The following is a 24,508-nucleotide window of genomic DNA, read 5'->3' as shown; positions in this document are numbered from 1 at the left end:
AACTAGGACAAAGAATTAATAGAGGTCATTGAATTGAGTAGATGAAAGGTTATGGTTTGGTTGGTGACTTATTTGGATAGATAGATAATTAATACACTGGTTATTTAACCTTAACTAAAAATGGTTTTTAACTTAAAAAAAATTGTTCCTTTTTAGGTTGCGATGCAAAATGACAGTTATGATACTCTTCACGGTAAGGTTTCCTTTCTCACTTTTCGAATGTTGATTACGTGACATACTTTTGAATAGCTTTTAATTTTTGAATCAGTCCTAGCGATTTAATTTTTTTAATGAGATAGCAATTCTTGGAAAATGGTACATAACTATATGAAATATCAGTCACTGTAAAGTTTTTTTTGGATTTAGCGTCACAGAGAATCCCTCTCACTTATAACTTTTATGTAGAATTCAAGAGAGCTACTATTTTTTCTTTGTCCTTTACCTTCAGTTTGGCTCATTGGCATTTTTTCAAAAAGAAAAGAAAGATAAAAAGAAGCTAAACTTTGGCTAATATAAATTATATTATTTATATAAGCCGTATTTATATAAAATATAAATTTTGTTTATATCTGCTTTGGTCCAAAAAGTGTTTAACATTGCTGAATAAAAGATTAAGGATACTTGGGTTCCTGGGTGGCTTAGTTGAGTAAGCGTCGGACTCTGGATTTTGGCTCAGTTCATAATTTCACGGTTTGTGAGTTTATGAGTTTGAGCCCCATGTCTGCGCTGACAGCATGGAGCTTGCTTGGGATTCCCTCTCCCTCTCCCTCTCCCTCCCTCCTTCCCTCTGCCCTGTGCCTGCTTGGGATTCTCTCTCTCTTTCTCTCTCTCTCTCTCTCTCTCTCTCTCTCTTGCTCTCTCTCCTCCTCCCTCCCTCCCTCTTTCCCTCTCTCCCTCTCCCTCCCTCCTTCCTTCTGCCCCGTGCCTGCTTGGGATTCTCTCTTCTCTCTCTCTCTCTCTCTCTCACTCACTCTCTCTCCCTCCCTCTCTCCCTCTCTTCTTCTCTCCCTCTCTCCCTCTCTGCCTCTCTCCCTCTCCCCCTCTCCCTTTCCCTCCCTTTCCCTGCTCACTTGCTCGCTCTCAAAAAAAGTAAAGATTAAAAAAAAAAAAAAAAAAAAAAAGTAAAGATTAAGGATACTTAGTTTTTCAAGTCCACAAGTCTTGATCTGTCTTATCTTTTAGTCTATTTCTTAATTTTCTGATTATCCTTTTTTTTTTTTTTGTAGGAAGTTTAATAAACTCTTTGAATATCCCAGAGTGTGAAGAATCCATGAAAGATTGTGAACAAGCCAGCTTGAATATGGATAATAGTATAAAATTTTCTGTGTGGGTTTCTTTCTTTGAGATTTACAATGAATGTATTTATGACTTGTTTGTTCCCGTATCATCTAAATTCCAAAAGAGAAAGATGCTACGCCTTTCGCAAGATGTAAAGGGCTATTCTTTTATAAAAGGTATAGTAATGAATGCTTTTTATTTTATTGCTCCAAAGTTTCTTCCTAGACTTTGTTACAGCAAACTGGAGATTGAAAATTTTTATATTAATTGTTAACATCAACATAATAAGAGAAGTTTGTGCTTTGCAGGTATGTTTTGGTATGTTAAGTAAACCTGAATGTAAGGGGTCAGTGTTAATATTGTTTTCCTTGAGTATCATTGCAGGGGTTTGAGGGGTGGGGCGGTGGGAAAAGTTGTGTGTGTTTATACTCACATTATTATGCTGCTTTGTAGCAGTGTGCAAACTTTGGAGCTTTCCACAGTGTGTTTTTCCAACTTTTTACAGTCGCTACTCAAAGTAGGAAGTACTTACATATATTAACATTATGATCTAGTAGTTGCATGTGTATATACGTACACGTATATTTACAACTCAGAAGTTTCGTGAATTATACTTATCCTTAGTACAAGGAACGCAGTTTGGTGTTTACTGTATTCTACTTCATTTTAATAAAATGCTGGTTATGACTAAATTTGACTTGATGATTCACTAATGAATTGCAACCTGCAGTGTTTCACATCTAGGTAATTTTGTAGGGTTAATCCGTAGTGTGCTTTGTCTTTTGTCTTTTTTTTTTTTTTTTCTGGATGTTTAATTCTAAGGAATCTCCTCTATTTTTAATTTTCCCTTTGACCTACTTTTGAAAAACTTTTGTCTGTGTTTGTGTAACTTAAATATTAGAAAGTAATTGTAACGCCTCCTCTTATATTTCACTTTTCTAGTGGAATATGGAATAGCTGAGTGGATTCCACATAAGGGGTGTTATTAAAAGATTTCATCATAGGGGCACCTGGGTGGCTCAGTCAGTTAAGCATCCGACTCTTGATTTCACCTCAGGTCATGGTCTCACGCTTCATGAGATCAAGCCCCGTGTTGGGCCCTGTGCTAATGATGTGCAGCCTGCTTGGGATTCTCTCTCTTCCTCTCTCTGCCCCTCCTCCACTCATACTCTCTCTCTCTCTCAAAATAAATAAACTTTTAAAAAACTTAAAAAAAAACTTCATTGTATGTCTTTGGGAAAAGAGGTTACAAATCTCTAAAGAGATTACATTGTACAACAAATGCTATGTTTTTATAAATTGATGTGTCCTCTTTATTTTTTAAAGATCTACAATGGATTCAAGTATCTGATTCCAAAGAAGCATATAGACTTTTGAAACTAGGAATAAAGCACCAGAGTGTTGCCTTCACAAAGCTGAACAATGCTTCTAGTAGAAGGTAAAGAAGAAACACTGTGGTGTGAGCTTGAAGTACCCAGGGTATTCTGTGCTATTGTAAATACAACTAATTTAAGATTGAACTGGGCAGTAGTCTCTCTGATATGTTAGATGAATTCATAGGCATAAAAAGTATTCTGTTAACTGAGGAGCACTAAAGCACAGAAGATTATCTGGACTATTTCTTGGTGTAACATAAAATTTGCTAATTTACATAAAGTCGCTTAGGTATTTTTACTCTTTATGTGAATATCTAAGCTCTCTTTTAAGAGTTGCCTACAATATACATCTCAAGGTTAAGGAATGATGTTTTTGAGGGAAGGAATTGGGACTTGAGAGACAAAAGGAAATAAGTTTAAACAGTGAGATATTTAAAACAGGTTGTCTTCTTAAGGGGGAAAGAGCCCTGTCTCCCATACTTAGTATGGCATGAAGATAGTATATGATCCAGGTAAGCCTGTATTTGGGCCAAATGTATGCTTTGCTTTAGGTAGAAGATTAGCAATCTGTATACCACTTTAACTAATAATATGATCTTTGCAAGTAAATTGAAAATTTATTGTAAATGATTCCACTAATAGAAGTGGAATGTTAAGAGAAGGAGAGGGTTCAGGGAATTTGGGGCTAAACGAAAGATAAGATAAATGATTTTAGGCAGTTAGGTATTTAGGTGACAATGGAACATTGGATTGGAATACCTGGCAACTAGTTGGAAAATGCAGTGCTGGAGGTATGGCTGGTATTAGGGTGTAAATAGATGTCGATTTGGATGCTGGTTTCACCAGATGGAATGCAGAAATTAAAAATGAAAGATAACATTTGATTTTTGTGTATTTCTTTTAGTCACAGCATATTCACTATTAGAATATTACAGATTGAAGATTCTGAAATGCCTCGTGTAATGCGAGTCAGTGAGTAAGTTGAGCATTCTTTAACTCTTAATTATTTTGAGTTGTTTCATTTTGAAGAACTTTTCATAGTTTTTTTTTTTTTTTTTTTTGGTTAATTCAGATTGTGTTTATGTGATCTTGCTGGTTCAGAAAGAAGCGTGAAGACACAGAATGAAGGGGAAAGGTTAAGAGAGACTGGGAACATCAATACTTCTTTATTGACTCTGGGAAAGTGTATCAATGTTTTGAAAAACAGTGAAAAGTCAAAGTAAGTGTTGCTGAAAGTGCTATTAGCATATTAAGTGAGAGAATCCCAATATTTAAACTTTCAACTCCAGTTTTAGAAAGTTCTTTTTTGTTTTTAACCTGCTTCCTATGTGATGACTATATATGGATTACAATTGAAATACTTAGAGTTCTTGGATTTAAAAAATTGAAGTAAAAAATATTGTTAGTTGATGCCAGTGACTCATCAAGTAAACAGTATTTTCCATAGCAAATATATGTCGACAGGCACTTTAGATAATCTTCTTACGATCCTGGTTTAGCATCTAAAACCACTTTATTCTTACTAATGCCTTGTGTTCTAGATGTGATAGATTTCTGCATTAATTACACTTTAGGCTTAGTAAATTGTAATTAGCCTTCATTTTTAGTTAATGTGTTTCATGGCATATCTTGTATAATTGTTTTACCCTAGAAAATACAACTCAGTTCAATGTGATTTTCTTAACATTTTGCATACTGAGTTATTGTTAGTTTTCGTATTAGTAGTAGTATTTAAAGAAAAGAACATAAATAAACAGAAAATGACTTTTATGGGCAGAACTAATCACTAACCTAGAGTTTAAGTCCGTGATAGCTAGATTAATTATTTCTTTGTAAATTTTATCAGCATTCTGACTTTATGAGATTTGTTTTAACTTACGGTTTTTTGAAAATTTTTTCCATAGGTTTCAACAGCATGTGCCTTTCCGGGAAAGTAAACTGACTCACTATTTTCAAAGTTTTTTTAATGGTAAAGGGAAAATATGCATGATTGTCAACATCAGCCAGTGTTATTTTGCCTATGATGAAACCCTCAATGTGTTGAAATTCTCAGCCATTGCACAAAAAGTAAATATATTCAAATTTCTGCAGGATTTATTAAGTTTCTTACCAGAATATGAACCATTTTTTCTTGGTGTAACTAACCCATTTTGTGCTTATAACTGAAAACCTGGGAAATAATTGAAAATTCGAAATGTGAATATTTGATCAAGTAAAAGGGCATTAAAAAGATTGAAAGTTTCCCTTGCTAGTATTAGGATAACCTTAGTAATAAGAGTTCATAATACACACTCATTATAAATTACGAGTATTGTGAATTGTCCATCTGCTCTGCCATCCATCTGGTTCACTTCATGGCTAATCAGGAAGCCCTTCTGCTAGGAGTCCTTGTATGTTTGTTTGCATAGATAGGTCTTTTTTAAACACTAGAATTATTATTTGACTCAAATTTATGGATTTCTTTTTTAGTTGACAGTTTTTCCTTTTCTGTTTTAAAAGTCACATTGGATATTTTTACAGGTTTGTGTTCCAGACGCTTTAAATTCTTCTCAAGAGAAACCATTTGGACCTGTCAAATCTTCTCAAGATGTATGCCTAGACATTAATAATTCAGTTAATAAAATACTAAATGTAAAAAGGTCCACGATTTCATGGGAAAGTAGTCTAGAAGACCTGGTGGAAGATGAAGATTTAATTGAGGATCCAGAAAAAGGTGAAGAAAACCAAAGTGTGGAAAGTGAACGTACTGATGAAGATCTAGATAAGACTTTGGAGGAAGATAAGGCTTTCAGTAGCCATGAGGAGAAGAGGGTATGTATTAAGAACTCGTATTTCTAAGCTTGGCTTATTATTATTATGAAAGTTAGGGTTAACAATACCTACAACTCCCTCTCTTCCAGTTTTTTTCAGCAACATGCTAAGTTTGTTATGTATCTCAGCTTTATATGTATATATATGTGTATATATTTAATATTTCCATTTTTTAAACATTTATTTATTTTTGAGAGGCAGAGCGGGGGCAGGGGAGGGACAGAGGGAGAGGGAGACTCAGAATCTGAAGCAGGCTCCAGGCTCTGAGCTGTCAGCACAGAGCCCGATGCGGGGCTTGAACTCCTGAACCATGAAATCATGACCTGAGCCGAAGTTGGACGCTTAACCGACTGAGCCACCCAGGCGCCCCTCAACTTTATGTCTTGAAAAAATTTAACCTACAGTAGGACTAGTACAATTAAAACCCATTTATGCTTCACCTGAATTTGCTAGTTGTTAACACTTTACCATGTTTAATTCTCTGTGTGTATGTGAATGCACATTTTTTTTGCCAGTACCATTTGAAAACAAGATGTAGACATAATGGCACCTTACAACTAACTACTTCAGCATGTGTTTCCTAACAATGTAGACATATTCCTTATGATCACAACACCATTTTCATACCTAGGCAATTTAACATTGATATAATAATATAATCTATTATATTGTCCATATTGAGATTTATTCAGTGGTCCCAGTATGTCCTGTATAGTCATTTTTTTTTAATTATTTTATTTTGAGAGAGCGAGAGTGCACGTAGGCACCCATACTTGTGTGCATGAGCAGTGGAGGGGCAGAGAGAGAGGAAGAGAGAGAATCCCAAGCAGGCTCTGGGCTGTCAGTGCAGAGCATGATGTGGGGCTCGACCTCATGAACCGTGAGATCATCACCTGAGCTAAAATTAAGTGTTGACACTTAACTGACTGAACCACCCAGGTGCCCAGCCATTATGTTTTTGAGCTTCAACTAAAGTTAACCATTGTTTTTGATTGGTATGTTTCTTTTAGTTATTTGTAATCTAACAGTGATATTCTTTAGAAGTTGAGGCTAGTTGTCTTGTACAGCACCTTCAATCTCAGTTTCTTTGATTGTTTCCTCATGATTCAGGTTTTACGCTATACACATCCTATTATTTAGGTCAAGTTGTAAATTTTCCATTGCATCCTATCAGGAGACCCATGATGTCTGAATCCCCCATTCTTGGTGATGCTAAGTTTTGCTCATTTGGTTAAGGTATTGTGTTTCAGATCTCTTTATATTTTAGAAGTATCATCTGCGGGATGATAGTTTGAGACCATGTGAGTATCTTCTTCCTTAGTATCCTTTCACTCAGTGATTTTAGCATAATCCACCAAACTTACTTTGCAGTCAGGTAAAAGCACCCAAAGTGTCTACCTAGTACCAGTTACTCTATTTCTTCAAAAACAGGATGGTTGGTTGTCTTACATGTATGGCAAATGCATAAAAATGAACAGTGGTATTTTTTAATAATAGTTTTTAAATGTTTATTTCTGAGAGAGAGCGAGAGAGACGAGTGGGGGAGATGCAGAGAGAAGCAGGCTCCAGGCTTTGAGCTGTCACCATAGTGTCCCACGCGGGGCTCAGACTCACAAGGCGTGAGATTATGACCTGAGCTGAAGTCAGACACTTAACCGAGGATGCTCCTTTATTTTTTAATGTTTATTTATTTTTGAGAGAGACAGAGACAGACAGGGAGTAGGGGTGGGGCAGAGAGAGGGAGACACAGAATCTGATACAGGCTTCAGGCTCTGAGCTGTCAGTACAGAGCCCAATGCAGGGCTCGAACTCTGGAATGGTGAGATCATGACCTAGGCCGAAGTCGGACACTGAACCCACTGAGCCACCCAGGTGCCCCACGTCTGACTCTTGATTTTGGCTCAGGTCATGATCTACTGGTTCATGAGATCTCTCTCTCTCAAAATAAATAAATGAACATTAAAAAAAAAATTAACAGTGGGAAAATGTAGTCATTTGAAATTGTAAAAGTATTATTTAATCATGATGGAATCTGGAAAAAGAAAAGGAAACTAAATATAAAGATCTCTCTATATACCACTCATGTTAATGGATTTTTACTATACATTACCCTTTTGTTTTTTAATTGTTTATTATTTTGAGAGAGAGAGAGAGAGAGGGAAATTGTGAGCAGGAGAGGGGCAGAGAGAGGGGGACAGGGAATCTAAAGTGGGCTCTGTGCTGACAGCAGAGAACCCGATGTCAGGCTTGAACTCATGAACAGTGAGATTGTGACCTGAGCCAAAATCGGACACTTAACTGACTGAGCCACCCAGACGCCCCTATCCATTATTCTTTTGTATCCTGACTTTTTTCACTTAAAAAAAAAAATGGTACAAAGTATGCATTAATATGTCATTGTTCATTACAGTTGGTTGCTGTATGATTGTACCATAATTGAACCAATCTCTTTTGTTTGACTGTTGAGTTGGGTTTCACTTTTCCTTTAAGTACAATCACTATCATAAAACAACAACACTGATAACCATTTTCACAGCCAGAACACTGGGTCCTGGTATAGAAATATTTCTTCGGTGTAGGTTCTTAGAACCAGGATTTCAAGGTTAGGATATTTATGGAAATGTTTTCAATATCAAATTGAGACATTGAAAGATCTGTAGTTTTGAGAGAGTTTATTGGGTAATTTGTTGTTGAGAAAGTTTAAGTAGAAATCTTAAAAGACTATCAGGCTGTTACGCTATAATATTTTATTACAGATCTATACTGGCCATGTCAAGTGTTAATTGCCTTATTTATTCATTGTCCATATTACATATTTATGCTTTTTCCAGGGTTTTGGAGTTGTTGCTCACCAAATAAGTTTATGTAACATCTCTTTTTTCCATTTTGGAATGTGTTTGGGATTCTCAGTAACTACTCTGTGTAACACTTAGGCTTTAGATCTTGACTAAGTTAAAATCCAGCCTTTACCACTTTCCACAAACCTGGTCCTTACTTTCCCCACCTACAAAGTGTGGCTGCTGCTACCACGCTCGCAGAAGGTTATGTGGGTTGAAAGCCATCGAATATGAACTCCCCAGAGTAGTTCCTGGTGGATAATGGATCTTCAGATTTTTTTGTCCTTTTTTTTCTTAGTGTAGCCATACAGTGAGACATCTGAGTTACTGTAAGTGTATTTTTAAAATGTAGAGAGGCTTTTCAGATTACTGAGTCTCTGCACATATGTGATTTTCAGTGAGAATATTATCATTATTAAAAGGATGCATAATTATAGTCAACTAAAGAGTTATTTTTGAATACTCGGACAGTAATATTTCCCTTGGGATATATTTGTTCTTAGGATTTTAATGTTTATGTTTTAGAAACTGTTGGATTTAATAGAAGACTTGAAAAAAAAACTGATAACTGAAAGAAAGGAAAAGTTAACATTGGAATTTAAAATTCGTGATGAAGTTACACAGGAGTTTACTCAGTATTTAGCTCAGCGGGAAGCTGATTTTAAGTAAGTTACTTCTTTCATGTCCTAGTAAAAATTGAGAATTTTATTTGTACAGAGTTTTTTATTTACTTTTTTTATATTAAGTGGCTTCTGAATTCTGACCTCTTCTTTCAGCCTTGAGCGTAGCTGTTGCTAATCTTGACAGTGGTTCTGAATTGTACGTGAATGATTTAAATTCTGCTTTTAATTTATAATAAATTTAATCTTAGAAATTTAGTTCTTATTTACTTTTTTATCATGATAAGTGTACTTATTTTTTTTAACTTTTTTTTATTGTTTATTTTTGAGAGAGAGAGAGAGAGAGCGAGGGAGGGGCAGAGAGAGAGAGGGAGACACAGAATCTAAAGCAGGCTCCAGGCTCTGAGCTGTCAGCACAGAACCCGATGCAGGGCTTGAACTCACAGACTGCGAGATCATGACCTGAGCTGAAGTCGGATGCTTAACCGACTGAGCCACCCAGGTGCCCTGATAAATGTACTTATTAATCCCCATCATCTATTTGACCCATGCCCCCTTCCACCTCCCCTCTGGTAACCATCAGTTCTGTATAGTTAAGAATTTGTTTCTTGGTTTGTCTCTCTTTTTTCTTTTTCCTTTGCTCGTTTGTTTATTTCTTAAATTCCACATGTGAGTAAGATCATGTGGTATTTGTGTTTCTCTGACTTATTTAGCTTAGCATTATACCCTTTAGCTCCATTTGTGTTGTTGTATATGGCAAGATTTCATTCTTTTTATGGCTGAATAATATTCCATTGTTTATATATGTGTGTGTGTGTGTGTGTGTGTGTGTGTGTGTGTACACCACATCTTTATCCATTTATCTATCAGTGGACACTTGGGCTACTTCCATAGTTTGGCTATTATAAATAATGCTGCAGTAAACATAGGGGTGCATGTATCCTTAATCTTACAAATTCAAAACAAAAACACAAAGTTGTGCTTTTATGTTTCCTAATGGGATTAATTTGTGTTATGAAGGGAAACTCTCCTTCAGGAACGAGAGATACTTGAGGAAAATGCTGAATGTCGTTTGGCTATCTTCAAGGATTTGGTTGGTAAATGTGACACTCAAGAAGAACCAGAGAATGAAGATTGTGTCATGAAAGTTGAAAACAAAGTATGTTAACTGAAATATGAAGTCCAGTGAGGTGTTTGATCTGTGTGTAGAGTACCACATCAGTGATGAGAAACACTAATATACTTTAGAATTAAAATACTTTCTGTGTAGCTTTATTATAATTAAGCATGCTTTGTTAGTAATGTAAGCACAATTAGTTAAATATAGCTATTAGACTAGAGAGAAATTATGTGTCATGTTTATATCTCCTTTTGTGTTGCTTTTTAGATGTATTGATTGTAGGTAGATTCCTTTTAGCCTCATTTGTGTCCATTTTAAACAATTTTGCTCTGATTAAAGCAAAATCATTTATATGTAAACAGGATTGCTCTTGTTGGCTGATTGACCATTCCCTGCCCTTGAGGAAACATACCCTTCTTCTGCTTCCACTGAAATTGATGTCTTTTGGGGGTTGTTTGATTTTGTTTTTTTTTTTTTTTTTAATAACTCAGTTTAGGGGCCTGGGATGGTGATGTCCTGGCTCTTGCTGTCAGATCATGTTTATGTATCCTAGACATGGTTTGGCTCTTGGTCTGAGTTGTGATGATGGAGGTCTGTTTCCTTAGCTGTCCCACCAGAGCCCTTATGAGACATTATATAACAAAGTATACCTGAACTAACAGTCATAATTGTTCTAGAAGGATTTCTCACAACTTATGACATTTTTTTTATGGGAAACTGTGTCTCATGTTCCATAAAAAGTCATGAGTAATGGAACACAGCTTTTTAATAATTAGAGATACTTTGATACAATTTATTGAAAAAAAGTCTAAATTGTGAATTTTTTTGCTATGTGTTCTTAAAACTGTCGAAATTAGATAGTGCCACATTGCAAGAGTGAAAGCCACTGTTAACATTAGGCATGTGGTTTTTGCTGTTTTTAGGAAGCACATAATTATGTAGGAATTGAAGATATTATTGATTCCCTTCAAGATGATGTCACTGATATTAAGAAACAGGCTGAAATTGCTCACTTATATATTGCATCTCTTGCTGACCCCCAGGAAGCTATTGCTTGTTTAGAAATAAAGTTTAATCAAGTTAAAGCTGAATTAGCTAAAACCAAAGAAGAATTAATCAAAATCCAGGAAGAGTTAAAAAAGAAAGAAAATGGTAAGTAGATGTATTTTATCCATATTTAGATGTTACAAATGCATAAAAAACATAGTCGGTGAGTAAAACAGATGCTTATTTACATATTTACTGTACTGACTAGAAAATTCTTTGATCTAGGCAACATTTAATATTTTAACATTTTAATGGCTTTGTACTAATTTACTATTAAAAATTTTTTTTGCCTTCATTTACTTTTAGGCTAATATTAATAGAAAGTAGAAAGTGGACCCCTCAAAACCAACAAGAACAACAAACACCAAATGAAGCATTAGTTTATCAGCAAATTAAGAAATCTTAGGAAATTGTAAAGCTGTGAATTTTGTTCTGTATTTTTTATGTTCTGTCATAGTGTGGTAGATTCTGCTCTGGGCTTGTACGTTTGGGATGGAGTAACTCCTATGGAGTGATTTTAAGTTTGTTTCATTGGTGCTCCATTCCAGCTCAGACACACGTGCGCGCACACACACACACACACACAAACACTCTCAATGTCTTGTCATACCTGGTTTTTAAAAGTGTTGGAGGACATGTTCTGCCCTTTTCTGTGTGAAACAAGATGGGTAGAAAATATCATGTAAGTGGTGCCTTTACATTATGAATGTATTTCATACATTACATTATGAAAATAGAAAAGCTTCTATTTTCCTTTCATCTCTGAAATTACACCAGAAATTTTTCACTATTTAACATAGGTCATTCATTTTTTCCTTGGATTGGATTTTGAAAGTGGCTTTTACAGAAACCTTGCCCTCTGGTGGTAGAATTAGTAACTGAGTCCTGGGTGCTTCTAGTGGCTGTGAAAATCATTTTTCCTGACTGTAACACTAGTGTTAGGTCAACTATAGAAGCTTATGTGTCAATGATTATACAGTAATATATTTTTTAGATGCTTATATATTTGTTTTCAATATTCTTATTTTTTCAGAATCAGAAATTAACATAAATTCATTGGTTCAAGAGCTTGAGAAATCTGATAAGGTAATACTTCAAGTTTTATTTTGTCTTGATAAGGAACTTAATAATTAAGCAATTGAAGGAGCGTGAATTATGACAAGGTACATTTATTTTAAAGATAGTTAAAAAATAATAAATGAATGTGATTAAAAAAATTGAAAATTATAAGTGCTTTCACTCTCAGGCCTTTTCTTAGTGATAGCAACTAGAAAGTTTCTTCAGTCTTTCCAGAAGATATTTATTTATATATAGAAAACACATACATACATCTTTTGAAAAGTTTACACAAATGGGATTAATTAGTTTTGTGTCTTGTTTTCTTCCATCAAAAGGTGTCTTGGAGATCATGCTGATGTAATTGTACATCAGCACATAAAGATATGTGTTATTCTTTCGGTGGGTGCATAGTGTTAGTTGGATGCATTTAAATGGTGTTTATTTCACCTAAAATTACTGTTGTAAAATATGAGATATGGCCTGATCAGTGTGCAGCATTGAATTCTGAAGATCTTCGGCATCTTGTATCTTTAGATCAGATAATCATTCCAAGTGGTTGTAGATGGATTTGACATTGATAGGTCTAAATATGAAATTGCAAGCATACATGCACGTGTAGTGAACTTAGAGCTCTAAACTTGCTATTTTTCCTGACCTTCTCTGGCATGGGTCTTATATCAATTTGTATTTATCCTTCTGAAGAGCTAAATATTTTAAGATATGATTAGACATAAATAAGATCTTTGGTATCTAATATCCAGTATTTGAAGAAATAACCAAAATAATGTACTTAGCAGAAGACACCACAGCTAGTGTTTGGATGATTCCTCATCTTTTCCTTTATTTTTTCTAGTTATAAAAATAGTAGATCCTAGTTGTAAAAATTCAGTTATATGTAAAATAGAAAATAAATCCCCCATAATCTTTGTCCTAAATAAAAATGGGAAAACGAAGTTGGTTGGTATCTTTTTTTAGACTTTTACTTTATATGTATTTATTTGTATAGAACATTACTGTGTACTCTTTTAAGTGCTTTACATCTCAGAACAACTTTGTGATGTAGATACTGTTATTTTTTATTTGTACAGAGACATAAAATAGCTTGCCCAGGATCATACAACTAGAAGGTGGAGAAGCTAGGGTTTAGACTCAGATGGTCTGATTCCAGATTCCTCTTACTCAATTCATTAAATTGCTTTTCTTTTTTTTTTTTTTTAATTTAAATTTATATTATTTTTAAACAAAAATAAGGTCATACTATGCATGGTGTGTTGCTACTGGTATTTTTACTTCGTTTTAAATTTGAAGGAATTCTAAAATTATATCCTATTTGCATTTTATCTATCCTAAAATATATTTACTAAACATTGCTGTTTTTCTTCTTTTTAAAGACAATACTTATGCAGAATCAAAAAATTCAAGAGTTGGGAGATATGATTGCTCAAAAAGAGGATACAATCAATAAATTTCAAAACCTAAAATTTCATACGGATAACACGTTTATACGCAGTGTAAGAATTTAACTTTGTCTGCCTTACAAATTACATTAAAAAGTCTATGTTTTGGTTCAAAACAAAATAATTTAAAATAGCTCATATAGCTAAAAATAATTTACTAAGAATGTTGAATTGTTTATTTGGGTGTTGAAATTCAGTTTACTATTGTGCAAATCTGAATTTTTGAGTAACTTGCAGGAGAACATTTGACCTCTTTGAACATAATATCCCACAGACTATGCTGGCAGTACTTTATATGTATGAGAGAGAAGAACACATAGCCCCCTTGGAAGGGGAGCTCTGGGGCAAAAGGAACTTCATGTGCTTAGATATCTTCAGATCATAAAGATTTCCATCACTGTATCTATATTTCTGTATCTCTATATAGAACTTTAAATGAAATTCAATGGTGGAGGCTGCCTGGGTGGCTCAGTCGGTTAAGCAACTCACTCTTGATTTCCATTCAGGTCACAATCTCATGGTTCATGAGTTGGAGCCCCATGCCTACCTCTATGCTGACAGTGTGGAGCCTCCTTGGGATTCTGTCTCTCCCCTGAACCCACACATGCATTCATACTCTTCAAAATGAATAAATGAACATTTTAAAAAAATGAAAATCATTGAAATTAGGGTTTTTTTGTTAGAGGCTTTTTTTTTAATTATATGCATTTTTGCTAATGTTCGTATGCTTAATAATAGCAAGGATATTTTCTTTAAAAAATTACATCATGTATTCTGTGCCATACAAAGCCTTTAAGCGTTTGATACATACAAATTTAGGTAATTTCATATTTAGTTAGTTTAGGATAATCAGCATGCCTTTTAATCCTTTGTTTAAAAAAATGATTTTTGGTTTTATGTTTTTTATTGTAAACTCCTTTAGATTATTTTTTGAATTAAAAAAGTCAGAACATATAGACATAACATAATAGGCTGAGTAAACTAATAGCCAAACCTCTCTGCTTTGTTTGGAGGTGCTTTTGTAGGTCTTTTTCTCTGACCAGATGAGTCAGGGTTGGTGTCTTGTAAAAAGTGACTGTTGACTGTTCTTTGTATGTTTACAGTCAAGGTCCATTACCCACCAATATTCTCTGAATCATCTCAACATTAGCTGGGCTTTTGATACTGCATGGGTATATAAGAAGAGTAGCTTACCTTCTGTCTAATCTCTGGTAGCAGGCCTGTCTTTTGTTATTTATTAGGTGCATTATTCAGGCTATCTGACTTTTTTTGTACCTGAACTGGGAAAGACACCCTTGTAATAAGGAGGACAGAAAGGATAAGAAGCATAAAATGGCTTATTTTAGTCAAGAAACACTTGTGAGTGTCTACTGGATGCCAGGTACCTTGTTAGATTTTGAGACTTATATAGGTTAATAAAAACTAGTTCCCTTAATGACTCCTCAGTAAGAGAGAAACCATATAAACATAATTACAATGAAATGTGCAGTGTAGTCACTGTATGCAAGAAGCTGAGACTAGGTAGAGGTTTAGGGAATACTTTCTGGAGGTTAAAATGATTTAGTTAAGCCATAAAGGGTGACTAAAATTCAGCCAGTTGAAAGTAGGGGGAGGGGACAGTTTGTAGCTGTGATAGACAAGAAAATAGGCTGGCCTTTCAGGTTTAGGAATCACTGTACAAAGTCACTGAAGTGAGAAGTCTTTCAGTCACTGTAGGAAAGCACAAGCATTTATTCAAGAAGAAAGTTTAAAAGCAAGGAGAGGTGAGAAATGAATCTGGGAGTGGTGGGTTGGGGTAAAATGATGGAAGTCCTTAAATACTGCACTAAAGAGTTTGGATTTTATTTTATGGGCAGTGAGGAGTTGTTAATTTTAAGGAGAGGAGTAGCAAAGTTGATTTTTTATTTTGAGTGATGTATTTGGAAACTTGTAGGATGGGATTGGGATGGAGTTAGACTGGAGACAGACCAGAGAAGCATCTTGGAAGAGTCAGGTGATGGTTGATGAGAATTTTGATTAAGGGTAATTGGATAGTGGTGATAGAGATTAAGAAGAGAAAATTGACTTGTGAAATAAGGGGAGGTAAGACCTTTTGGGACTTGGGGCTTGACTTTTTACAGTAACTGAATTGCTGGGCCTCCAGACTCTCTCAGCACCTTTGTTTGGTTAGTCACCACATGCTTTTGCTCTAATCACTTCATTTAGATTTTAAGTCTTATTTGGTTTGGTGAAGGAAAATACAAAAAAGAAAAAAAAAGCCAGAGACAGATCACACTGGCGACTACCACTTCGAAGAGAATTATTAGAAATTTAAGGTAGAATCATATTTATTTCTGTAGTATGTTTGTTTGTATACCACAGTGTGTCAGTAATGTTTAAGTAATAGTGAGAAAGCACTATAAAATAAGCCATATTCCTAATTTAATAGTCCTTGCCTGTAAATAAACTTTTTAGATGGGTTCTAGATTGTGTTGTCAACCAAGTTAAAACCGTGTGCAGTATTGTTCACATAAATATGTAAACAAATGCAGAGTAATTTGGGACTTAGCCTGGATGTGCTGTTAAACTGTTAATCTAGGGTCACTTCCAAAGCTTGTCTTGAAAGCAGACTCTTCTGAAAGATAAAAAAGTTTGTCTTGAATGTCGGTTCTTGATCATCCTTCCATCCAAAAGCATACTCTAGGGGCAGAAAAGACTCTTTTCAGTAAATGAGTTGTGGAGGATAAATTTTTTTTTTTTTTTTTTTTTTTTTGGTGAAGTTGTATCCTTTGAAGGAGGAAAAAAATGATCATATCATTTTGATAGGTCTAAGAGTGAGGAAGGAGCCAACTTGATCCTGTTATGGAGTGTTTGAATGAAAACTCTCAGGCTCTGTCAGCCGTGTGATCTGTCTATTCCAGGATTTTGTTATTTCTCAGTGACACCAGGGGACTAATTGTGAAAACGCGTGGAGGTTTTTCGTCATGACATCCTCCTCTGTTTAGGGATAGCTAAAAAAAACTTCTTAAAAAAAAACCTCATTACTTTGTAATTTAAAAAAGGCATCTCATTTATATCTTCTGAATAAAATGTTTTATTTTATGGTATAAAATGGCATTTTGTTTTTTTCATACACTTTTTTTTCCCCCAACATGGATTGCTACCAGCATGTAGGGATTTAAGTAATCTTTGCATTAAAAAAAAAAAAAAAAAAGTCCCTGCCTTTACCATACTTTTGATTACTTTATAGACCTAACTACTGAGTTTCATCCTTCCTCTTTCTGGAGAACAGTATATTCTATCTTTGTTTTCTGCTAACCTTTTAGGGAGGCATAGTATTTGTGTTAAAAAATAAAAATCTAAGTGATTTTTATTGTTTAGATAAACTGGGGGTTCAGTTTTAAAGCTGTATGTGGACTGTATATCTTTAAATATACATAGGCTTAGAAGCTAAGGCCTAAACTATTTTTCTGGGAGTTGTTAAAGATAGGTGCTGCTTATCTCTGAGAGGCTTTGATTACAAAACAAAACTTGCAGAGTTTCTAGAGGGGGACCTCAAGATTTTAAGTTTAGCCATCTGTAAGAAACAGTTTTGTGGTAGTATTTTTGTATTTTTCTTTTCAAAGCACATTTGGAATGTGACTTAAAGGTAAGTGTTTTAGGGTTCTCCAGTTATCCCCATGCAGGTCTAAACCCACTAATGATGAATGTGATTTTCGGTATCAGGGTGAAACTACATGCTTAACTGACTTTAAGATAAATATTTTTGTTTTCCTTAGAGAGTGTACAAGTTAGTTAATATTACTCATTTGCCAGAGCCGTCAGTTATTTTAGGGTGAGATTTAAGAAATAAATTAGAAAATGTTTCTACTGATTTGAAAATAAAATTTTTATGATACACCACTGAAACATTTATATAGCTTTTACATGTATTGTAGCTTTCTGTATGTGAACTAATCTTAATTATTTTATTTTAGGACCAGGCTGGTACCTCTTCTTTAATAACAAGCAATACATTGGCTTATAATGAAACAGTTCAGGTGCTTGAGGATGACAAAACCAAAACCCATTTGGGAAGAAAAAGACAAAATGAAAATGAACTTCAACCAGAAGAACCGCCAGCAAAGAAAGGTACTACTTTATTTGTCAGCAGGAGGACTTTCAGAAAGTTAATTCCTAAACCAGTAATGGACAGAGTTGCAAATAAGAAATTTACTTATCTAAGGAAAAAACCTGAGGAAATGTAAATGTCACTGATTTTAATGCTAACATTATAAACTGCCTGGAGGATGGGTGTGTGTATTTACAGCTGTCTTTTATTTTAATAAAATAATTTTAGATACTGTATTTTTATCACTCTTTTGCATGCCTATGATTCTTTTTACTTCTGTGCTTAATGGTAGTTTTCTTTAATAAATAATTACAGTATCTTTTCATGCCCAAATCTCTCCACACTGTTTTCTCCCTTTGCATTCTTTATTACTTCTATAAAAGGACATTTGACAGTAAGACTTCAAGCTGAACAGTACCAAAGACAAATGTGCTTGAGTTATTGCATTTACTGTAGAATTACTAAAAAGTGGGTGCATGCTTACTGTATAACGTATGTCTCTGTTTATGTGGAAGAATATATCAACTTTTATGTTCTCTCTAAGAAAATCATTATTTTTTTAGAAAACTTTTGTAGTATGATACAGGGCGTAAGGGCTTTCTACGAAAGGTTTATAAAGTTTAGCTTTAGCAACCTGCCTAGCTGCTTCACCTTGAGAAAAGGGGTAAGTTAAGTCTTACTTTTGTCATTAGCAAAATAAAATAAGTACTACCTGCCTCCTGAGGTTTTCAGAGATGAAGGCAGTGGGTAGTATACCAACATGATAAACCTTATAGAACCTCAGTGAAATGAATGTTTACAAAAGTAAATGCCTTAGAGGATAATATAGCATTAGATATATGGTTTATAGGATGTGTGGTGCTCATGTGAGCTAATAGATCAAGACATAATAAACATATGCCTTCTGTTATGCATTGAAGGAGGGGTGCCTTTGCTATGATTTTCCATAGCACACTGTTCCTCTCCCTCTTTTTGCTTTGGTCTGTGCCATAGAGTAGCTGAGAACGTAGGATCAGTAGGTCACTAGGAAGTGGAAGTGGCCAGGAGCAAGTAATACACACAGTGGGACTAATCCTAAAGGTAACCTTTTCATGAAGAGTATTTAAGAACTGTAGTTGTTAGGCATAAATAATTTGATATGGGTAGATTTAAGTAAGTTTATGTAATACGACAAAATATTTTTTTCTCCTTAAATTCACAACCACTTGGCCATTTCTCAATTTTTTTATGTTATTAGAGACTACAAGGAATATATAAGTAAGGTACCCTATGAAAATCATAGTTATAACCACCATCTTTCCCCTTTAACTTCTACTAAAATCTCTGGAATAAAATATGTGAGTCCTGTAACCACTAGGATAGGATCAGGGGGTTGATAGTGTTTCATAGATGCATGTTTTCTCTTCTTAAAAAGGAATGCAAAGCAATTTTCCTGTGAAAGTGAATTTGCTTGTCTGAGGTCACTGTATCTGTACTTTGGGAAAGCTGGTAACCATGTAAACAGTCTAAGAAACAAGCCTTCAGGTAGCAATAAAGGAGGCAAACTAGAGACATGATACAGTCTGCTTACTTGCGATTGTTCAATCAAAACTGTACCTGTTATAACAAAATACAGTAAGCAGCATACGTATAAGTTGAGTATAGTGTAAATACTGAATTAAAGTGTTAACTGCATTCTTATTGTTTATGTGTAGTTTTTATAAGTTAACAATAGATACTGAAGAGTTTTTCCCATCTCTGTTGCTTGACTAATACTTTAATTTCTACCTGACAAGGCTGTTCTGAATATGTTGTATAAATCTTTTGATAGAAAACATTTAAAATTTTCTGGAAGAACAGTATGAGTATCTGAAAAAAAAATCAGGTACAAAACAAATTCGTTTGATTTACCTTATGTTATGTAATTATCCCAGTCTTGAAATACAGTAAAATTAAAAGAACAACATTATTTGATCACAAAAGTTTTATTGAGCTTTCTGTATTCACTTGAGGGTTTAGGGACTATATCCATATGGTATGCGTGACTCAAATTTCTCAACTTAGGATAGATAGGATCTATTTGTGAGTTCTGAATTTCTGATTATTCTCATTTTAAACTTGCTTAGATCCCATCTCTCCTCATGAAGGGTTCAGACAATTTTATAACTTGTCATTTTAAAGGGCAAGAGGATTCTTTTTTTAAAAAAACATTTCTAAGTTATGAAAAAAAAAGTCCAGGACTCTTATCATCCTCATTTAGTTTTTTTCATTAGTCATTTCCACTGATGAAGTCATAGGTATAAATATAGCATGACAAGTAGAGAATTACATGAAATGGGAAGTAAAACAGAAATCTGAACCAGTGGAGACTGGATCATTCCACTTTGGGACGACTTGCCCCAACTTTGTAAAAGGTTAGGAGACACTCAGATGGAAGAATAATATATTGGTTGAAGATTATTTAAAAAAAAAAAATCCGTAAGAGGAAGTGGGCTAGTTTGTTGTAAAAATAGGGTAAATCTTTAAGATTCCAGAGTAGCTGGAATCCTTAGAATAAATTAAGACTCTTGAGGCAGTAAATTGGGAAAATGTAACTACAAACATAAGAAAAGCTTCAAAAATAAACTAAGCAGCTTTTAAGATAGTGAGGCTATACAGCAAGGGTAATGCCATGTTTTCCCCACCCTCTCTATGAGGCAGAGGACACAATGAATTACAGATAATAAAACCTTATTCAGTGTGCTTTTAAAATTAGTCTGTATTAAAGAAAGATCTTGGGATTCCAAAATGAGATTGCACAGTTACCCAAGAGCATTTAGACAATTAGGTGAAGGAAATGAATACGGATCATATTTGAAAAATAGAAATCTACTGATAAGGCTTGTTTTTGTATCCATACTGTGGAAACTGAGATAGGTGATGTTATTATTTCTGCTTTACATTTGAGGAAGTGGTCTTAGGGTTGGGGAGTTTATTGACAGTTATACAGCTAGTGAAGAAGGGTAAGGCAATATCAGAGTTCTCAGAATTTCAACGATTTCCCCCCTAATTTTAGCTATTAAAATAAGGTACTCAGTTTTCAAGTCATTAATTCAGTAGATCTGTAATACAATTGTACTTTAAAATTGTTCTTTAAGGTTTGGGATGTCCACCTTAAGTGTCTCATTATGTGATTTCCTTCCCTCTGTCCCATGTTATAATGATAACAAAGACTTGTAGTAGAAAATTTAGATAATATTGAAAGTTATAAAAAGAAGAGAAATAACTGGTAATCCTACTCAGGTAGCTACCATCTATTTCGGCATGCTTCCTTTGCTAACTCTTTCTGCATTAATTTAAGGAACTATAATTTTTACATCAATGGGCTTATGTGGGTGTATGCTTTGCAACCTGTTTTTTCTTTTTCACTCAATGCCCTGTTTCTGTTTCTCATTAAAAGTTTGCTTTCATATTTTTTGTATGTTTTAATATTGGCCTATAGGGTAATTTTCTGGTTTTATTAAGGTTTGCCAGATTAATAACAGTTTTCTTATTTTTAAAGGACCTATCCACGTAACTCCAACTATTACTGAAGATGAAAAGAAAAGAGAAGAAGTGCAGAAGAGCATTTCAGAAGATGAGGAAGGCATTAGAATTTTACAAGAAAATAATGAAGAACTGAAAACATGTCTACTCATGGCTGAGAATGAACTTAAAAATGAAAAGGAAGAAAAAGCAGAATTAAACAAAAAGATCATTAGTTTGCAGCAGGAACTTTCTTCTTCTGAAAAGAAGAGTTTGACTTTAAATATTGAGGTCCAACAAATTCAGTCAAATTATGATAATGCAATTTCTGAATTACATGTGCAGAGAGGTATAAATCAAGAACAGGCAGAAAAGATTGAGAAATTGTCAAAGGAAATAGAAACCGCTAGAAAAAATATCACAACTAATGTTTCACAAATAAAAGCAATGCAAGCAAAAATAGATGAACTACGAATGCTTGATTCAGTTTCTCAGATCGCAAACATAGATTTACTCAATCTCCGGGATCTGTCAAGTGGCTTTCAAGAAGATAATTTACAGAATACACAGTTACACCTTTTAGATAATGATGATTTGGTAAGTAAGCAGGTTAACGAATATCATATTCAAGAACTCGGTAGGGAAAGTTCTTTCCACTCTAGTATTGAGGCCATTTGGGAAGAGTGTAAGGAGATTGTAAAAGCCTCTTCCAAAAAAAGTCATCAGATCCAGGAATTGGAACAACAAATAGAAAAATTACAGGCAGAGTTAAGAGGCTGTATGGATGAAAACAATAGGCTAAAAACAGAGGAGAGGGAGAATAAAAATCAAGGTGACCTACTGAAAGAAAAAGAAAATCTTATACAACAGCTGAAACAAGAATTGCAAGAAAAAAACATTTCTCTTGATGTTCAAGTACAGCATGTAGTTGAAGGGAAGAGAGCACTTTCAGAACTTACACAAGATGTTACTTGCTATGAGATGAAAATAAAGGAACTTAAAGCAATCTTAGAAACTCAAAAAGATGAATGTAGTCGTTCAGCCAAGTTAGAACAAGAAATATTGGAAAAGGAATCTATCATCTCAAAGCTAGAGAGAAGTCTGAAGGAATTTCAAGCAAATCTTCAGGATTCTATTAAAAACACCAAAGATTTAAGTGAAAAGGAAATCAAGTTGAAAGAAGAAATCGCACAATTAACAAATAATTTGCAAGAGGCAAAGCATTCACTTCAGTTAAAGGAAGAAGAAAATGAAACCAACCGGCAAAAAGCAGAAAAGTAAGATAAATGTTATTGAAATATTTAAAAATGTGCAAAGCATTTATTTTATTGGTTTTCCTATGTAGCTTTTAAATAATAGATGGGCATAACTTAATCTAATACAATATAGCATGTATGATGAGTAAAGAACTTGAACTTTGTTCAAATAAACCTTTGGAACCCAAAGTTATGTGCAAAAATCTGTTTATAAAATCACATGAAATCCTCTCTGAAGGACTCATTGGACATTCCAGGTTTGTGAAAATAGAGAATTTTGTAGATCGTTAGCAGTTACACATATGATCTTATGTGTCTAGTGGTGGTCACTATAGAACATGATTTGTGTTCTTTAGGTTGAAAGAGGAGCTCTCTGCAAGCTCTTCTCTTACCCAGAATCTGAAAGCAGATCTTCAGAGGAAGGAGGAAGACTATGCTGAGCTGAAAGAGAAACTGGCTGATGCGAAAAAACAGATTGAGCAAGTACAGAAAGAGGTAGGTTATTTGAAAAGTTGTATGGCCAACTTAAATAACAAAGATTGTTTCCCTTCCTTAGCACATTTTTTAGACACAGATTTTAGAATGAAACAGAACATTTACCAACTCCATAATTTTTCTTAAAATGCTGAGAAAACTTATTTCACAGAAGAAAATTTAGCCAGCTTCAACAAACAGGAATGTTCAACGTTAAGAAAAATATGTGGGGGAGGTTGATGGGGGAATAGGTGAAATAGGTGAGGGGGATTAAGAGTCCACTAATCATCATAAGCGCAGGGTAATGTGTAGAATTGCTGAATCACTACGTTGTACACCTGAAACTAATATAACTGTATGTTAATTATCCTGGAATTAAAATAAAAAACTTAATAAATTTCAAAAAAAGAAAAAAATGTGCCTCATATAGGATTAGAATCTTTTTTTCTTTTAAGCACTGCCAAGTTCAAGTTCCCCCAGAAGTAAAAATGAAACTTGTTTGCAGATAATATTCATAAGTGTATGCAGTATAGTTGTAACAAGTTTTTATTAGTTTAATATTAAAATAGGAAATGTAATCACTGATTGCAAGTACAAAATACACAAAAGTATATACAGTGAGAAAAAAACTCCCTCCTTCCTAGCCATCAAGTTTCTCTCCAAGGCATCAAACGATACCAGTTACTTTCTCTTTACTTCTTCCTCTGTCTAGCCTTCTTTCTTCTCTTTCTGTAAAAAAAAAAAAAAATGAAAATATCCTATAGACACTGTTGTGAATCTTAGTTTTTTCACTTAATAGTGCATCTTGGCTGTCTTCTCATATCAGGATAATGTCAAGAATCTCCAGGGGCGCCTGGGTGGCTCAGTCAGTTGAGTGTCCGACTTCCACTCAGGTTATGATTTCATGGTTCAAGGGTTTGAGCCCCACGTTGGACTCTGTGCTGACAGCTCAGAGCCTAGAGCCTGCTTCGGATTCTGTGTCTGTCTCTCTTTCTGTCCCGCCACCCTCACACTCTGTTTCTCTCTCTCAATAGTAAATAAACATTAAAAAAAGAAAAAAAGAATCTCCAAATGAACTATTTTATGACTACAAACTGTATTTGCCATTAGTTAATTGGTCCTGTATTATTAGACAATTCAGATAATTTTGTCTTCTGCTGATTGAGCTTATGCAGCAGTCATTTGAACATTTACAAGAAATTCTGTGATACATAAATTCCCAGAAGTAGAATTTATGATTCACTGGTTTGTACATTTGTAATTTTGATGCATTTGTAATTTTGATACTCTCAATGCCAATTTGTAAGCCAGAGGTAATTATGAGAATAAGAGAATATTTTTTCCACCCTAATCCACAAAGTAGTATTTTATCATACTTTTTGATATTTGCTAATTTGACAGATAAAGTATGTATCTCACAGTAATTTAATTTGCATTTTTCTAATTATGAGTGAGCATCTTTTTGTTTAAAAGCCATTTATATTTTTTTCTATGAACTGTGTATTCATATCTTTGGCCTTTTAATTTGGATTATTGATTTTTCTGTTTTTTTCAATTATTTTTGCTTTATAGGAGCTTATTACATATTTAGGAAATTAGC

General features: G+C 34.2%; 1 protein-coding gene across 5 annotated transcripts in view; it reads left to right on the top strand.

The window, feature by feature from the left end:
- The window catches only part of KIF20B (kinesin family member 20B), a 73,014-nt gene that overhangs the window by 11,674 nt on the left and 36,832 nt on the right, over positions 1–24,508 (top strand). For 3 of the 5 annotated variants that reach the window (XM_078434571.2, XM_078434572.2, XM_078434573.2), the window contains exons 8-22: positions 157–193; positions 1,227–1,454; positions 2,605–2,716; positions 3,559–3,630; positions 3,727–3,873; positions 4,559–4,721; positions 5,175–5,465; positions 8,828–8,967; positions 9,943–10,081; positions 10,966–11,194; positions 12,123–12,175; positions 13,540–13,659; positions 17,562–17,715; positions 21,216–22,455; positions 22,791–22,929. In XM_078434571.2, the coding sequence (XP_078290697.2) occupies positions 157–193; positions 1,227–1,454; positions 2,605–2,716; positions 3,559–3,630; positions 3,727–3,873; positions 4,559–4,721; positions 5,175–5,465; positions 8,828–8,967; positions 9,943–10,081; positions 10,966–11,194; positions 12,123–12,175; positions 13,540–13,659; positions 17,562–17,715; positions 21,216–22,455; positions 22,791–22,929 (3,264 nt within the window). The remainder of the gene's footprint in view (positions 1–156; positions 194–1,226; positions 1,455–2,604; positions 2,717–3,558; positions 3,631–3,726; positions 3,874–4,558; positions 4,722–5,174; positions 5,466–8,827; positions 8,968–9,942; positions 10,082–10,965; positions 11,195–12,122; positions 12,176–13,539; positions 13,660–17,561; positions 17,716–21,215; positions 22,456–22,790; positions 22,930–24,508) is intronic. The other 2 variants (XM_078434574.2, XM_078434575.2) reach the window with 2 other exon arrangements.

The sequence above is a fragment of the Panthera onca genome, chromosome D2 (genome assembly GCF_046562875.1).
Source record: "Panthera onca isolate mPanOnc1 chromosome D2, mPanOnc1 haplotype 2, whole genome shotgun sequence".
NCBI lineage: Eukaryota > Metazoa > Chordata > Mammalia > Carnivora > Felidae > Panthera > Panthera onca.
The sequence above is the reverse complement of the archived record's forward strand: the minus strand, read 5'-3'. Positions and strand labels throughout refer to the sequence as shown.